Source organism: Ictalurus punctatus, chromosome 6 (genome assembly GCF_001660625.3).
Source record: "Ictalurus punctatus breed USDA103 chromosome 6, Coco_2.0, whole genome shotgun sequence".
Lineage (NCBI taxonomy): Eukaryota > Metazoa > Chordata > Actinopteri > Siluriformes > Ictaluridae > Ictalurus > Ictalurus punctatus.
The window spans coordinates 25,768,797-25,786,442 of record NC_030421.2 but is presented as its reverse complement, the minus strand read 5'-3'; the positions used below and the strand labels follow the sequence as shown (position 1 = coordinate 25,786,442).

General features: G+C 38.9%; 1 protein-coding gene across 3 annotated transcripts in view; it reads left to right on the top strand.

Moving 5' to 3' along the window:
* LOC108266580 (RNA-binding motif, single-stranded-interacting protein 1) overlaps window positions 1-17,145 on the top strand; it is a 62,304-nt gene extending 45,159 nt beyond the window's left edge. For all 3 annotated transcript variants that reach the window (XM_017470080.3, XM_017470082.3, XM_017470083.3), the window contains 10 exons: window positions 7,414-7,571; window positions 8,427-8,506; window positions 9,721-9,836; window positions 10,234-10,283; window positions 10,394-10,478; window positions 11,937-11,987; window positions 13,018-13,128; window positions 13,591-13,665; window positions 13,777-13,855; window positions 14,215-17,145. In XM_017470080.3, the coding sequence (XP_017325569.1) occupies window positions 7,414-7,571; window positions 8,427-8,506; window positions 9,721-9,836; window positions 10,234-10,283; window positions 10,394-10,478; window positions 11,937-11,987; window positions 13,018-13,128; window positions 13,591-13,665; window positions 13,777-13,848 (798 nt within the window). In that variant the 3' untranslated portion in view covers window positions 13,849-13,855; window positions 14,215-17,145. The remainder of the gene's footprint in view (window positions 1-7,413; window positions 7,572-8,426; window positions 8,507-9,720; window positions 9,837-10,233; window positions 10,284-10,393; window positions 10,479-11,936; window positions 11,988-13,017; window positions 13,129-13,590; window positions 13,666-13,776; window positions 13,856-14,214) is intronic.
* The last annotated feature ends 501 nt before the right edge of the window (window positions 17,146-17,646 follow it).

Here is a 17,646-nt window from a genome sequence, read left to right as displayed (position 1 = left end):
TGGACTATTATACCACAGCGCTTGTTGAGTTCTCGAAACGTATTTGTCACAAGGTGTTGATTTATTTCCTATAACAGAAACTCGGTCATAGTGTAGTAGTATTGGATGTCATTCAAATAATAGGTTTCTATTAATGCACTCATTCAAATTGTTGAACCATTATGAATTATTATTATTATTGTTTCTATAGTCACAACTTGTTCATAGAGACATTAAATGTCAACCAAACAAGTAAACTATGATGTGTCATTCTTTAATAAATTAAACTGTAATTGTAATTATTTGGCAAATTCCTGCTATATAAGAGGAATAAACACTACATGGCATGCTGTTATAGGAAAATAATCAACTTATGGGTTGTAACAGTCTTTCACTTTGCATTACACTGCATCATCCCACCCCATCGTTGATTATATTTCTGTAAAGCCATGTCCTCTTGGGTTTTATTCCTTACTTGAAGTTCAACTATAAGCTGCCTGGGCTGGGATTGCAAGGGGACACACACTGAACTGTAAAAGAGTGTAGCACTTTGGGCAGAGTGGTGAAAATCATAAAGACTTATGAGTGAATCAAGGAGTGTTACACACATCTTTCATTACTGCAATGATGTGCAAGTGTGTAGAGGCAGTACGCACCTGAATTACCACACTTAAAAAGTCTTATGGCCTGCTGACTGAAAGGTCTGTTTATTAAACATTGTACTGCAAGCTCTATGACTGAGTGTGTGATTACACTGCATCATCCCACCCCATCGTTGATTATATTTCTGTAAAGCCATGTCCTCTTGGGTTTTATTCCTTACTTGAAGTTCAACTATAAGCTGCCTGGGCTGGGATTGCAAGGGGACACACACTGAACTGTAAAAGAGTGTAGCACTTTGGGCAGAGTGGTGAAAATCATAAAGACTTATGAGTGAATCAAGGAGTGTTACACACATCTTTCATTACTGCAATGATGTGCAAGTGTGTAGAGGCAGTACGCACCTGAATTACCACACTTAAAAAGTCTTATGGCCTGCTGACTGAAAGGTCTGTTTATTAAACATTGTACTGCAAGCTCTATGACTGAGTGTGTGATTCGCATGGACATCTCCCTCATCTCCCTCACCCTGTGCTTTCTATAAGCAGATTGGTGGTTAACAAGAAACATTACTGCTGGTTACAGGCTTCTAACTCCTACACACATTACACACACATCTTATATAGACAATCACATGACCTGATTTGATTGAATGGTTAGCTGACCTGCTTCTCTGCACAGATGCCTTATCGAGGTCTGCCAAAATTCTGTCCTGCCATTATTACGCACACACACCGTCTCACAAATGCATATATAATCAGCAAAAAAGAAAGGTCCCTTTTTCAGGAGACTGTATTTTAAAGATAATTTTGTAAAATCCAAATATGCATTACAGATCTTTGTTAGAAAGGGTTTAAACGATGTTTTTCATGTTTGTTCAATGAACCATAAACAATTATTGCACATGTACCTGTGGAACAGTCCTTAAAACATGATCAGTTTACAGGTGGTAGGCAATTAAGGTCACAGTTACAATAACTTAGGACACTAAAGAGACCTTACTACTGACTCTGAAAAACACCAGAAGAAAGATGTCTAGGGTTCCTGCTCACCTGCGTGAACATGCCATAGGCCTGCTGCAGGGAGGCATGAGGACTGCAGATGTGTCCAGAGCAATAAACTGCAATGTCTGTAATGTAAGACGCCTAAGACAGTGCTACAGGGAGACAGGAAGGACAGCTGATTGTCCTTGCAGTGGAAAATTACATGTAACTATGTTTCCCCCAAGATGTGATCCATAACTTGCAAATGTCTTGGTGGAAGAGTGGAGTAACATCTCACAGCAAGAACTGACAAATCTGGTGCAGTCCATGAGGATGAGATGCACTGTAGTACTTAAAGCAGCTGGTGGACCCCCCCCCCCCTTGGTCAGGGACTCATTATTCCATTTCCATTATTCCATTTCTGAAAGATGTTCATGTCTCTGTTGTTGAATCTTTTTATGTTAATACAAATATTTACACATGTTAAGAAATTTACTGGAAATAAAAGCAGCTGAATGTGAGAGGACGTTTATTTTTTTGTACAGTGTATTTACTCACATTCCTAGGAGGTAAATTTGTAAATGTTTGAGCTCACATAAGCAAAGGTTCGGGGACCTCTGGCCAAATGACGTATTTTGTTGAAGTGAAAAGAAGGCAACACAACCCATTTTTTTCTGCCAGTATTCTGCAAATATTAATGCACATGCTTAGTAACACCCCCTGTATCCATTCTTTCATCTAACTGTGCAGTGTTTAATGTGCCGCTGGCTGCCACACAAACCCAAACATAGTACGAGGTGTCCCAAAAGTCTCCATACATAGGTGAACTTAATACTTTTGAGCAAAATGTCTTCAAAAAAATTTTTCATACTTAGTTTTTTTTTTTTGTTTTTTTTCAGATAAATAATAAAAAATCATGATTAAAAAATGTGCTGATGCAGATCAGCCTTTAAGAATGCCTTTGACAAAAGAAGAATATATTGAAATCATTCTCATGGTTGGATCAGGAAACTGTCGCAAGATTGCGATGGACTTTAACAGTAAACATGGCAAGCACATCACCAATGACATGCTTTACAATTTTTTTCCAAAAGACTGGAAGTGGACGTCCACGTACATCCACTGACGAAGGCACAACCAATGTGGTGCTGGTAAACATAGTCCCCTATGTAGAGTATGGAGACATTTGGGACACCCTGTAGATGCACTCCCATCCCTTTTTTCCTCCACACATTCCTTTGGTGATTGTGGGAAAAGAGTCCCATTTTTACTTTGTCAGGCTACGGCACTTGTTTCCAAAATGCCTCTGGCTTTGAACATGGGATGGAAGAGTCATCAGAAGGAAACCTTAGCTGTGACCTCATCACAAAAGTCTTATGTTAGTAAACCATGTTTGTGCAAGGATTGTTGCAAAGTAGAATGGTGCATAACCACTCCTGTGTAAACCTTTTTGCAAGTCCTTAGTTTCCTTTGGGGGTTTAGCTTTTCCTTTCTACCCAGCATACAGGGTATTCTGTCTGAGACTTTTCTTGGTCTTCCCAATCTTTATTTGACTTCCACAGTTCGTCTTAACTTCCATTTAGTTGATGACATTTTGGACAGTGGAAATTGTGAGCCGGAAGAGCTTTTATATCTATTCATAGCCTTCCTCTGCTTTGTAGGCAGCAATTAGCTTCATTTTCAGATCCTTAGCCAGCTGTTGTTTGTTGTTGAGTGTTAGTACAAGGTTTGAAGAGTCAAGAAAATTACATTCTGCAATTGTTATTCCTAATGACAATTCTTGACCTGTCTATTGACTCCTAATGAGTCAATTAAGGCTTAACAAATTAATTCAGTTCTGAGACTTTATAATTGGAAAGGTGTCCAAACTTTTACACATGCCACAATTATTATTTTATTATTTTCTGTTTTTTGGGGGTTTTTTAAATATTTTTTTTTAAGTTAATTCAAAGTAAAAAAGCAATTGTGCGTTAACGTTTGCAGAAAAATTTTATTTTTGCAAATAGTTTGCTGCAGCTGTTGTGTTGACTTCTTTTTAATTAAAAAAAAAAAAAATCAATAAAATATGCACATAGTCCCGGGGTGCCTGAACTTTTGCATACAACTGTACCTCTCAGATCAGAGCTGTAGCTAAGGGGAAGGGCACATACTGTATTTTGCCTCAAAAAGCATCCTTAAGTAAGAGATGATGTATTTGAGATCACTGTTTTTTTTTTTTTTATTTAAAACATTTTTATATTAATTACATTGAAATTCAAATGATAGGCTTAATAACATGAAGTCATTTCAGGAAGCCAGATATCCTGACAGATTAGTTCCATATGCACCCTTTTTTAAAAAAATTTATAAAATGTCTTAGAATGATATTGTCTTAAAGAATTATTCTTTATGATCAGGTTCTTTATACCTTAAGGTTAGTAGTTGATGGAATTACTCTTCAGTATGCATTTTCCTAATGTTTTTATATATGGATTATGGATGAGTAATAGTAAGTTGCGAGCTGTTTGCAAGACAGAGATTTTTCCTCCTTTTAAGGTTTGGCTGTACTTGAAGGAAAACTCCGGCATTTTGTTCAGATTTGTTCATCTGTAGCATGTGTAATTAGCACAGACAAGAATTTCAGCATGTTTCCCTGTACTGAGAAAAGAACAGAAAATCCTGTTGACTTAATAATAATTTCAGTAAAGTCTAAGGATAGTTGTTGAAGCATTCAGTAAATGGTTATGCAAAGCACACATTTTTTTGTTAAATGCTTTCATGAATTCTTCAGTCACACTTCTTATTAGATTAAGCCTGAAATTTGTATAATTCATCCTGTGGTTGTGTTCTACCATAGGCACCAACCTTGATGAAAGTGTACATATAACCGTTTTGTAGAGTACAGAGGTTGTAGTTTTGCTTGGGTGTTATATATAGACTTCCATTGAGTAAGTGTTTCTTGAGTAAACTGGTTTTACATCCTTTTCTCAGACCATGGAAGCGTACATGCCGTATGTAGAGGTTAGGTCGGGGGGGTATTTTTGTTTTTCATTTAACACTAAGGTAATATTTAAACAGATTATGTTATAGTGTTGACAAACTCTGCCTTGTTTGTCTCAAACTCCATCTGCCCCATGACACCCAAATGCCCCCCACTCCAAATGTTCTAGTTATGACACTATCTAAAATATCTCACTTGACCGAGCCACATGTGCATGTGAGTGTGCGGGATTGAGGAAACCTGGGAATTCCGATGCCTTTCTATCCAAACACACTGTAATCCCTATAAACCCCCAAAGCACTCTCAAGCTGTTAATACCAGAGCTGAGAGCAGTAATTTAGCATTGCGTGCCTGCATCTAGCCGGCTTCTAGCCATCACTGCTAATCTCCTCTCACACATATAACCACTAATCTGCTGACCAAGCACTCTTCCCTACGATTCCAAATCATATGGTGCACACATGAGGTCAGAGAGCTGTCCTTGATTCCCAAGCAGAGACGTCATTTAATTACCGCTAGAGGTTTACCTCGCTTCCTCTGGTGAAAGTGATGGATCTGTTGAAAGCCAGCTCTGTAAAATAGGACAGCATTAACATACAGAGTGCCATCAAATATGATGGGCTGCGTGCCTGGTGCTGATTTGTGTTAAATGCCCGCCCCAGTCTTTTCTCTCTTTTTAGACTAACCAGTTTCTGACAGCTCTGCTGATCCTCCACCCTGCCTTCCTCATTTCACTGTGCTGGGTTCACACTCTCAGAGCTCAGCATCTCTCAAATCCTCACTGTTCCCTAATAGAGCCATGTTGATCTTTCTGCCAGAGTGTTACTTTGGTAATCCTACCCCCATCTCTCTCTTTCTCTCTCCTTTGCGCTCTCTCTCACTCTCTCTCCCTGTCCTTCCTTCTCTCTGGTTCTTTCTGGCGGGCGTTGAATGCAGTAGGATGTTAATGAATATTAATGAGGCAGCCCCTCACTCTCCTGGGAGCCTGTCTCTCTCTCTCTCGCTCTCTCGCTCTCTCGCTCTCTCTCTCTCTCTCTCTCTCTCTCTCTCTCTCTCTCTCTCTCTCACTCTCACACTCACTCACTCACTCACTCACTCACTCTGTTTCTGCTGATGTAACTTAGAAAGCTGATGTGATGCCGCGCAAAAACGTCCACGGCCTGCATGTAGATCTCAGCTCATCAGTATTCATGCTGACTGACCCTTTATTGGCAAAAAGCACCTAGCACAGTAATGAGAATGTGAAGCAGTCCTGTGTACATCCATACACCTATATTAAAAACCATATAGTGCAAAAGAGAGAACCATTCTTATTCGTCCTCACAGGGCAGCCAGCAAATTACTCAAATGAAAACAGTTCTCCATTAATCTATTCCACACCATCATCCTTAATAATTCAGACTGGTTTTGGACAGCGCTGAGTGTCAGATGGAGGCATGTGACACACTACTACACCACTGTCACTTGCACAATTCAGTGTATTTCATTGGTAATCATGATTTTTGTCTCTTTCAATGAATATAATCAACTGGCATTATCCAAAGCTAGCTAAGTGTACTATAGTTAGGTATTAGTATTGATCGTTTCCTTTCATACTATCCTTAATTCGTGGTCTAATTATGTAATGATGTAAATTAGCATTTAAAAGATGTACTCAATTATTATGTCCATTGGACAAAAAATAATAAGGATTTATAGGCGTACCTATGTAAGGAATAAAACATGATGGGCCTTGCAGTTTTAGGAAAATATTCTACGATGGAGTGTTGTGATGCAGTGCACCCCATAGTGTTTGACTCCTCTTATACCACTGTTATTTGCCAAGGATCCCAATTTTTCATTTTATTTATAAACAAGACACACTTTTTAACCGTTTATGGTTACAGTTAGTGTTGCGGAATGTCCACGAAACAAGTTATTTCCTGTTCTCACTTACATTGTTTCCGTTACAATCATTCCCTCACCAGCCTCTATTTTTTTCCTCTCTCGAAGATAATAAGACAAACAAAAAAATATCAGCTTGCAGTAGCAGCATGTTGATAAGAAAATTGGAAACGCCTGTCGTGAAGACTCTCCCATGGCGGAAAACTAACTGTCTGAAACTCAAAGAGCATAGACTCCTAAACAGCTACAAAAACTTCACCATATCAACAATAATATGGTTTTATTTAAACCGTTACACGTTTCTACATTTAATTGTTAGGCTTATATTATGTGGAGTGTCTGTCATATAAGTCTCTGTGAATCAGTTGTTACTATAGGAACAATAACGTATTGGAACGAGAGCATTAATATGAACCTATCATTTGTATTACAGCTGGAACTACTGTTTGATCCATACCTTTAGATTTGAGAATATAGTGGTATAAATGCATGTTTAGTCGAATTTGCCTAAATTATTGTGAACAAGTATTGTAATCACGCAGCCCTGTATCCATGATTAGGTTTCGAATAGGAAGGATGAAAGGATGAAAGGACAAACAAACAGGACTGATTCTAAAGGGATAAGTATGAGAAATCCTGTATGATTCTATCTTCAGGTTTTTAGAGCAAAAGCTTTGTAAGTGGTAAATCAGTCAGTAATGTTCCCAAGAGCAGGCCAAATGTGCAGCCGTTAACTGATCAAACAGGAACCTGTGAAGATGTGTGTGTGTGTGTGTGTGTGTGTGAGAGAGATGGAGCGAGAACTGCATGCTTGGATGATAAGATAGGAAGCGCCAGGTGTTTTTACAGCTGTGTGAACCCAGGTGTTTGTAACCTTTTGCTGATATTTCTGTGCATAACTGTATCTGAAGTGTAAAGCACAAACACATTTCAGTTCTGTTACATTTTATTAACCCCCCAACTCTTTCTCTCTTTACCCCTATACAGCAACAGGAGCAGGACCCCACTAATCTGTATATTTCCAATTTGCCGCTGTCGATGGATGAGCAGGAGCTGGAGACCATGCTGAAGCCCTTTGGCCAGGTCGTCTCCACACGCATACTGCGCGATGCTAATGGTGCGAGCAGAGGGGTTGGATTTGCGAGGTGAGGCTTTCTCTGGGTCCTGGTTGAATGAGGCTCAGCGGTTTGACTCTGGCTGTGGTTTGCATTTACAGTGACGTTTAGTATAATTGCACCAAACCCACCCAAAAATGTGCTGATTCAGCTTTGGAATGGGGTGAGGTGAAAACTGACTCCAGTTAGAGTGAACACTCCTTTCCAACTGCCTCATAGCTCATCTCTGACGTGCACACTCACTGCAGGTGTGTTCACTGTGTGTGTGTGTGTGTGTGTGTGTGAGAGAGAGAGAGAGAGAGAGAGAGAGAGAATGAGTTAGCAGCCAGGATAATACAGTATGTACAGATGCAGTATGTTCTTTTACTTCACATGCACCTGTCTCAATGTGTGAAGGAGTGTAATTGTATTTATATCTTGGTGGGGAACAAATTTTGTAGGGACATCTAGCTGGCTCCTGTGTGGAAAACGGAATTTCTTTGTTTTAGCTTTAATTTATAAAGCTAAAAGTGCCCACCTGATTCATTTGGATTACTGGGGTTAAGGTTAGGGTGAAATTTAGATGTACTGGAGCATTATTGCATTTATTAACTGTATTAATAATTATATCATTGGGAGGTCTTCATAAGGATAATGAGACAAATGTGTGTGTATATTTATGTGTACTATTCTATTCTGTATTATAAGCTTAAAACAACAAAAAAAAAAGCCTTGTAATATTTCACTTTATGTGTAATGTATCTAGAATATATGAAAGTTCCACTTTTTGAAAGAAATTACAGGAAAAAATTAACTTTTTCACGATATTCAAATTTTTTGAGATGCACCTGCATGTGTGTGAGATATAAACGATCTTAGTGAGGTTTGATTCTTCTGTTTTTGTAGGATGGAGTCCACAGAAAAATGTGATGCTGTAATTTCTCACTTCAATGGAAAGTTTCTCAAGATGCCAGCCGGAGTCATGGGTAACACAGAACTGTCTGTGTGTCTATGCATGTTCGGCTGCGTGTGTGTGTGTGTGTGTGTGTGTGTGTGTGTGTGTGTGTGTGTGTGTGTGTGTGTGTGTGTGTGTGTGTGTGTGTGTGTGTGTGTGTGTGTGTGTGTGTGTGTGTGTGTGTGTGTGTGTGTGCATGTATTGCTTACATTCGTTTATATATTGTGCTTGGTTGTTCATTAAGACACAGCACGTTTCTAGCTGATTTCTGCTAGAGCAGATTCGCTCTCTATTCATTTGCCTGTAGTCATCCTGAGCTTTCAGCCATGGAGCCGTGCACAGCACAGATCAAACAAATGTGCACTTAGATTGAAGCAAGCACACAGAATCGCGAAAGGCTTTGCTGTTACTATAGGCTTAATGCAGGAATAAGTGCTTATTGATTAGAGAATGCAGTTTGTGGCTAATGTTGAACACAGTGTGGAGGTTATCTCTTCTCCCTCACCCTGCCCTTTACGGTCTTTCTCTCTCTCTCTCTCTCTCTCTCTCTCTGTGTGTGTGTGTGTGTGTGTATGTGCGTGTGTGTGTGTGTGTGTGTCAATAGTACAGGGGGCTCCAGTATGTCCAGTTCTGATGTTCACTGCTCTCCCTCCCTAAGCTTTGTAATTGGATTATTAGACTGAAATGGTCTCCACTGCTCATGTTGCCTTGCTGAAAAGGGAGGATGAGGGAAAGGGGGATTATGGGAAGGCAACTGCCATGTTAGATGTCTATATTTTTAATATGAAGGGAGGAAAAAAGTTTTGAGTGGGCATTCTGAATAGAGGGAAGCATGATGGTGCAACGGTTAGCTTTGCCACCTCACAGCTCCTGACCCTGAGCGTGGGTTACTGTCTGTGATGAGACTCACATGTTCTCCCCATGTCCGTGTGGGTTCCTCCCGGTTCTCCGCTTTCCTCCCTCCTCCCAAAACATGTCAGTATGTGGACTGGTTACTCTAAAAATTACCCCTAGGTGTGACAGGCGTGTGAAATGCGCATGGCGCGCTCCATCTCACCACTTACTTAGTGTTGCTTGGATAGGCTCTGGAGCCACTGATCCCATGACCAGGATAAAGTGATTACTACAGATGAATAAATGAATGCATTTGGAATAGAAGAGAGCTTATAGTCATAGTTATAGCAGGCAAAAGACTAGAGACAATTGTGTTCTGTTTTTAATATCCATGTATCTCTTTTGCTGTAGCTCCCACTGAGCCACTCCTGTGCAAGTTTGCAGATGGAGGGCAGAAAAAACGACAGAGCCAAAATAAATATGTACCTAATGGACGAGCATGGGCCAGAGAGGGAGAAGCCAGACTTGTAAGTTCTGGAAGTGTGTGTGTGTGTGTGCGTGCGTGTGTTTGCGCATCATGAGAAGCCATGTTTTTAATCCATTTAACAAATATTTTAAGCGGGTATGCTAAAACCATCTACAGTGTCATTTTTCAGTTCTGTATACATTGTATTGCATGCATCATGAAGCAGTGAGTGTGTTTGACATGCTGGTATGTGAGTACGCATATAAAGGCGATGTGTACAGTGTATGTATATGTGTGTATATATATGTATATTTGTGTGCAGATAGACGGAGAAACAAAGAGATTGTGTGGGAGTAAAGGAGAAGGCTGTAAAATGCTGACTGGAATAAGAATCACAGTCATGGCAAAATATTCATGAGCTTCTTTCTGTCTCTCTATCTCTGTCTCCTTTTTCTCAGGCCGGAATGACGCTCACATACGACCCCACTGCTGCAGCTATGCAGAACGGGTACGTGACAGCCGCAAACCCTTTTCACCTCTCGCATCTACTTGACTAATGGACACGCTGCCAACAAAGTCTCTCATTCTGCCTGTTTTCTTCACTCTGTCTATCTGCAGGTTCTATCCTCCTTACAGCATCACCAACCGAATGATCGCCCAACCTGCCATGTCACCCTACATCTCCCCCGTGTCCACATACCCGGCATGTATCGATCCAGTTTGGGATAAACTCTGAAGAATTGGTCCTATTTTCATATTTGTGGACTTTCTAGCAACGTTCATAGAATTTGAGCTAATGATTGATAAGCTGAGGGCAGTTTCATTTAGACATGGCGTCTCTTCGAGAGGGTTTCTATCCTGCCCTCTTTGGAAAATCCAAATTAAAAAACCTAATGGATAAGTCCAAATTTTGGGCAGTAAAAAGCCAAAATAACTCAAAAAAATCATTTCTTTTGCTGGGCTGATATGGAAAAGTTAGTCTGTTGATAAAAACCAGATGAATAAAAATGAAATAAATGTTGACATTGTTGCACTATATCTTTAGAAATCTAAACATAAGCATCACACTCGTACTGTTTAAACAGACAAACAAAAATTCTCGACTTTATTAATGAAAGCAACATCACACATGACCACAACCCTGACCAGGATAAAGCAGTTACTGACGAAAAATAAACTGATGAACGAAACATCAAATCTCTCTATCACACTGCTGTTTTAGTGCTCTGTTCTTTTTCTATACAAGCAAAAACTTTGGGTATTGTAGTCTTTTCTGTCATCTTCAAGATTTTTGCCTGACCTTTTGCCGACTTTTCAGAAATTAATTTTAAAATCAACTGTTCAAATGAAACCCTAACTATGTTTCCCTTATTTTAGGTTTAGAAACACTTTTGCACTTTACTTTTTAAAAAACAAATAAATTTCTATTTGAAAGACGCAGTAACGAAATGGAAAAACTAGCCACTGTTGAGTGAAGTGTTCATTTTCACGTCAGCACGTTCTGAGATGGTATGGATGCAATAAGATGAAAATTCTGAACCAAAGCCAATTACTGATATTTCCACGTTTCTGTTGACGATAATGATACTCGTGTTAATCCGACTATAATTGTAATAGGGTTAATGTGGTTAATTAAGTGTTACGTGGCTTGTAGAATAGTTGAAAGTGACTTAGCAGACCTGATACAAAAACAGATGTTTTCCGTTCACGATTTAATTTTTGTACAAAAAAAAGGCATTTCATGTTTAACAGGGTCTGCTCGTGCAGTGTAAGCTAATTAACGCATAATTATGCAGGAAATTATCTGAAAATAGCAGTGTACACCACCTACTATGGTGAATACATAAAAAAAAATACACTTCATTATCAATAATTGTTGGGTATGCTTACTTTGATTTTAGAACTTCTTTTTTATTTATTTTTTTTTTGCTTCTTATGATTATTATACTTATAATAGTCACTTGGAATAGTCTTCATACATTCACACTCATGCACATCTGTGAATGTATCATCGTGTTAGCTGTGCACATGCACTTAACATTTAAGAGGAAGTATCTCACCACTCGGAAGAGCAAGGGTGTGAAACCTGCAGAATGTCTCTCTCTCTCTCTCTAACTTATTCTCTCTTTCTGTATTTTTGTGTGTGTGTGTGATGTTTTAGGTGCAAACCCCGTCCTGGGTCACCCACCAGCCCTACATTATGCAGCATCCGGTAAGACTGCACTGAAAACTGATTCATTTGGTTGAAACTTTAGGACTCTAGACCAGGCTAATTAAGATTCTATACACGTACATGCAAAGAGGGCCAAAAAAATCTGAGACCACACTGAAAATATGGGATTCTAACACACACACACACACACACACACACACACCCGCCTGCTTTATTATTTTTTTATATATAAAACAAAAGCATATGCTCAATATCTGGCATATTCAGTATTCAAGGTTTAGTACCATTTCTAGGTCACTATTTAGATCTAAGCAAATTTATGATATTGACTGTTAGTACTGCTTAATTCAAAAGATCAAATTTTCCTTGAGGCTTCAGGTGACTTGATGGATTTGATCTAACACTTGTGGTGTCCATGCCAGCTCAAGTGCCTGTGATTAAAGCAAAATGGGGGACATATGTACCAAATACTAAGCAATTCTATAGTAAGAAAGTATAGATAGATAGATAGATAGATAGATAGATAGATAGTTAGAGATACAATAGGATTGTACTTTTCACTCAAGTTATTGCTGATAACAATTTTTTAAGGAAAATGTTTAGACAGAAAAGAAGACACTATTTAAGAAAACTGTTTGAAATAATATTGTCTTGCAAATCAGCTCTACAAGGTTCCCATTTGTATATTTAACACTGCATTTGTTATGCATTCCATCTAGCCATTTTGCACATTTTCACTAAGCGTGCCAATAAGCTATAGATAGCATATATCTCATTACAAGCTCTAGGCCTCAGAGAGCCATAAAGGGAAATCTTTCTGCTTTTTTTTTTGTGGCAGAACTGGTGAGGGTGGGGTTTATCACTGACAAAGGGAGGACAGCTGATGTTCAATGAATGACTGAAATGCTATCTAGTCAGTGGAAAAAAGGAATCAGACTAGTGGTTGCTATAGTGTATTTTTAGAGCCACCTCTAACACACTAGGCAATCCTTTATGGGCAGTCTGAATAATCGGCGTGTCTTGTTCTGTCATTGCGTGATGTCACTCTTGCCGTTTGGTTCCCTTGCAGGGAGCTGTAATATCGCCCTCTATGGATCCCTCCATGTCTCTGCAGCCAACATCAATGATGAGCCCCCTCACTCAGCAGATGAGCCACCTCTCTCTGGGCAGTACAGGAGCGGTGAGGGAACACACACACATACACATACACACGCATACACACAAACACACAAACCCTAGCCATCCAGTCCACACATACGTAATGACTAGACCACTAAAAACATGTGCACACACACACATAAGCATAAGTTTAAATGGTCACATGATATAAAAAGGAAGTGTGAAGCCAGGCAGAAACTGTGAGCCATTTTAAACTTTAAAAAAAAAAGATTTTAAAAATGACTGTTCAATAATTACTCCTTGCATACACAAACTAAATAAAATAAGTCCAAACTGCATATGATAATTTGTGTTTATAACACTGTTATTCTGTAATTATATTTGATTGCTCACATGAATTACTACAACTCACAAGTGTTATTTGCTTAAGGTGTGTCATGTGGTTTTACTAGTCACGCTTACATTCTTTGCATCTTTTCTCTGTGTGTGTGTGTGTGTGTGTGTGTGCACGTGCGCGTTCCAGTTCATGCCGGCTAATGCAGCATTACAGGGCGCATACATCCCTCAGTACACTCCCATGCAGCCTGCTGCAGTGGAGGTTAGTAGTAGCATACTTTTACACACGCTTTTTTCACATGCATTATTATTATAAAATACCCAAGTGTGTTTTAGTCACATGGCCATGACTGATTTTTATTTTCATTCCCAGGAGAATAGCTCACAGTCTCAGGTGGAATCAAGCGGGGATCATTCTCCCTACGCCTACCAACAAACCAAGTGATGAAGAGGTATGAGTTACAGTACGACGAATTTAAACCTCAGGTCTAATAAAACATTGACTATAACATTCTACATTACTCAGACATTACTCAACCTCTGCTCTTAGATTCTCCTAATCTGAAAAAGGTTCCAAGTCTGTCAGACTGCAGTCTGTTTCTGAGAGGAATCCAGTTTGAGGGAGAAAAACAAAATGCATGGAAATCTCACCCAAGTGTCATTTTGTTTAGGGAAATCTTTATTCAGAAGCTTTTACTCTTTGCCATGTGCCACTTTTGTAATAATTCAGTTTAGTGGATGATACCTGCATGGTGTTGTTGTGCTTGTTGTAAAAGATCTGTGTGTGATTGGGTGTGTTACTCTGGTTTAGGTTCCTCAGCACTCAGGAGACTGAGAGGAGCGACAGCTTCAACAATCATGCTTCCTCTGTTGGACTAAGCTCAACCGTCGACTGACGTTTGAAACGATGAGTTTTCTCTGTTTTTAAAAACAACTACCCAGACTATTTTTCGTATAAGTTCTATGAGGTGCAAATAAAAATCTTGATTTCATCAGAGGATGCTAGCTATCTAAGAAGAACATGAAAATGGGGAAAAAAAAAAAAAAAAAAAAAGTTTTATTTTAATTAAAAAAAGAGCATTTATTTTTACCAAGGAATTGTCACATGGGTGCAAGACCTCAAAGGATCATGTGACTAGATGTACATGGTAGCAGGTGTCCATTGTTGATATTTTTTTATGATTTCAGTTGTGTGTGGGTGTGTGAGATTTTTCATTTTTTTTCTCCATTTTTTTTTTTTTTCCTTTTTACTGAACTAGTTGTGTTGATTGAAGAGATTTATTAGCCGGACATCCTGAGAAAGATGTTTTTGTGCTTGCAGTGTGTGTTGCAATGGTGAAGTGTTACATGTGTCCTCTTGTACAGTGTGTTCTCTCCAGTTGATCTAGAATGATCTTTCTCTTTCTCTCCATACTATTTGCCTTAAGTTCGTTCCATACAGCTGTACATGTAGCCTCTAACTGAGGCTCAGCCAGAGAAAGAGACGTTCAAATCAGCTATGGCCTTGTAAATCAGCTGAATAGGGCTTTTCTTAGGATCTAGCTAATGAAATTCGGTTTGCCTCGTTTAAGTGTTTTGCTTTTTACTGATCTCCATAGTGCTTTTTTAGAATAGAAACCATGCTGAGTGATGAAAAATGTTGATTTAAGTTTAAATACGATGTACTGTTTTTGTAATCAGAGCGACAACGCCTCTGGTTGGTTGAATGTGGTAGAATCACATTTCACATTTTAAAAATGCCTTTTAGAAAAGAAAAAAAATCTTGCTGTTGTAGTTTAGCTGCGGGGAAAGTGGTGTGACCAAGTCTTTTATTTTTACTTTTTTGGGGGTGGGGGGGATTTTTGTTTCGCAGTTTTAACGTGCTTTTATGACCATGTACAGATGAACTAAGCCTTCCGTGGCAACTTTAAGCAAGAATTAAGTGAAGGTTTTGAGATGTAGATTGATTTTCTGTAGATTTTAGTCTGCCTAGCTCTTTTTAAGGAAGCAAACAGAACTTGGCACTTTCAAGTTTACTTCACCAAAGACAGTGAGCTAGCAAGCAGAGATCAAATAATGAGTACAACGTCATTTCCTCCCTACGCAGGATAGGCTTTTTAATGGACTGGACTGCAATTTTAAGAATGTGCCTTCTTTGTATATATGCATCCGGTTGTCTTTAGTTGTTGTCTAGGTTTGGACACATGCAAGAAGGAAGATTTGGATCCGACAAGTGCCACATACATCACTACAGAGCACACGAAACTGAAATATGAAACTAGAACTTGGAAAAGGAGAAGTTTGAAACTATGAACTGATCAGCACAGTGGTTATCTGCTATGCTTTTGTTCAGCAGGAGAATGCCTTTTTTTTCCCCTCCCAATTTACAATAGGTTTTTGTTTTGGCTTTAGTAGGTTGTCTTCCAAAAGACTGTTTTTTGAACTGGTGGTCCTATTGACCAATTATCTACCTCAGATTTGCGTTCTCCTCTGTTTCGATTGGCCGGGCTAGCAGGTTCAGCCCCGCCCCTCCAGACCAAATGGCTAGCTCTGGAGCTGCCCACATCTACACTTGTTTTCTTTCAGGTTGTTTTTAAATGCTTTGGGGTTTTTTTTCGTTTTGTTTTGTTTTTTTCCTTCAACAAATCTTCTTTTTTTTAATGCTAATGTTATTGTTATGAGGATAGATGTGTGTCGAACGTGATTTAATCTTGTCTAGACATTCAGTTTCATAGTTTCAAAGGCAAAAACACTGCTGCTTAATCACAAGATGTTTTGGTGGTCGGCCATGACAAAGAGATGAACAAAAGAAGGAGAAAAATAAAGAGGAACAAATCTAAACTGAAGGTTGTGGTATTCCTCGGATCTGTTCCTGAAACTTCGCCGCTGTTCAGTCCCAATCCAGACTTTTAGCAGCACAACCCTCACACTGCTGGAATGAGTCTGTGTGTGAGTCTGTGTGTGTGTGTGAGTCTGTGTGTGTGTGTGAGTCTGTGTGTGTGTGTGAGTCTGTGTGTGTGTGTGAGTCTGTGTGTGAGTCTGTGAGTCTGTGTGTGTGCGTGTCTGTGTGTGTGTGTGTGTGAGTCTGTGCGTGTCTGTGTGTGTGCGTGTCTGTGTGTGTGCGTGTCTGTGTGTGTCTGTGTCTGTGTGTGTGTGCGTGTCTGTGCGTGTCTGTGTCTGTGTGTGTGTGCGTGTCTGTGTGTGTGCGTGTCTGTGTCTGTGTGTGTGTGCGTGTGTCTGTGTGCGTGTCTGTGTGCGTGTCTGTGTGCGTGTCTGTGTGCGTGTCTGTGTGCGTGTCTGTGTGTGTGTCTGTGTCTGTGTGTAGCAGGAGCTCATGTGTGTGTGGGCGATTCTGCCAGTTAACACCTGAAACAAGTGCCAATGTTTAGCTGGATGAACGAGTGGGAGAATGGATACAGAAAGAGTCGCTAATGAACATGAAACATCATATACTAGACAGCCATTAAGTTATGGAAAAAGTAATAATTTATGAACAGAGAACTTTGTACAGACTGTTTGAAGAAATAAAAAAGTTTTTTTCATAGAGATATCTATATGAGAGTTATTTTTATTTTATTTTACTTTGTTTTTATTTTACATGTGCTACAAAATTGCCAGTGGTAACTTGTCCGGTTAAAGAGAAATCTTCCTCTGTAAATTTTTTGGTAGTGTTTGTCAAAGCCATTTTTTTTTTGTCTAGATTGTTCTTTACATTGTTTTTGTCCATTCTTGGATTTTTTTTTTAAATAAAAATTTAAATTGGTTTGTGTAGACTTTCTATCTTTTTATGGTTGAAGTAGAGGAAATACAGTGCTTTCCAGAAATGTCAGCATCCTCATAAAACAAAAATTATAAACATTATAAAGAATATATACATCATAATAATAATAATAATAATACATACTATATATATATATATATATATATATATATATATATATATAATTAAAAAATTATAATAAACATTAGAAAAAGTACACAAACACTGGTATAAACGTTAGTAGATACAATGCAATGTTAATTCTTTCATTTCCGCTATAAACTGAAAACGTGTGTGAGATGATAGATCAGAATTTCAGCTTTCATTTCCTGAAATTTACATCTAGATGTGTTAAACAACTTGGAACATAGCACCACCCATTTTTTAAATGTTCAAAAATATTGGAACATGTGGCTGAGAGGTGTTTCTTGTTGCCCAAGTGTACCCTGTTAGATTGATTGTTTAAACAATTAATAGCTCTAAATGTCTACTCTTGGTTTGAGC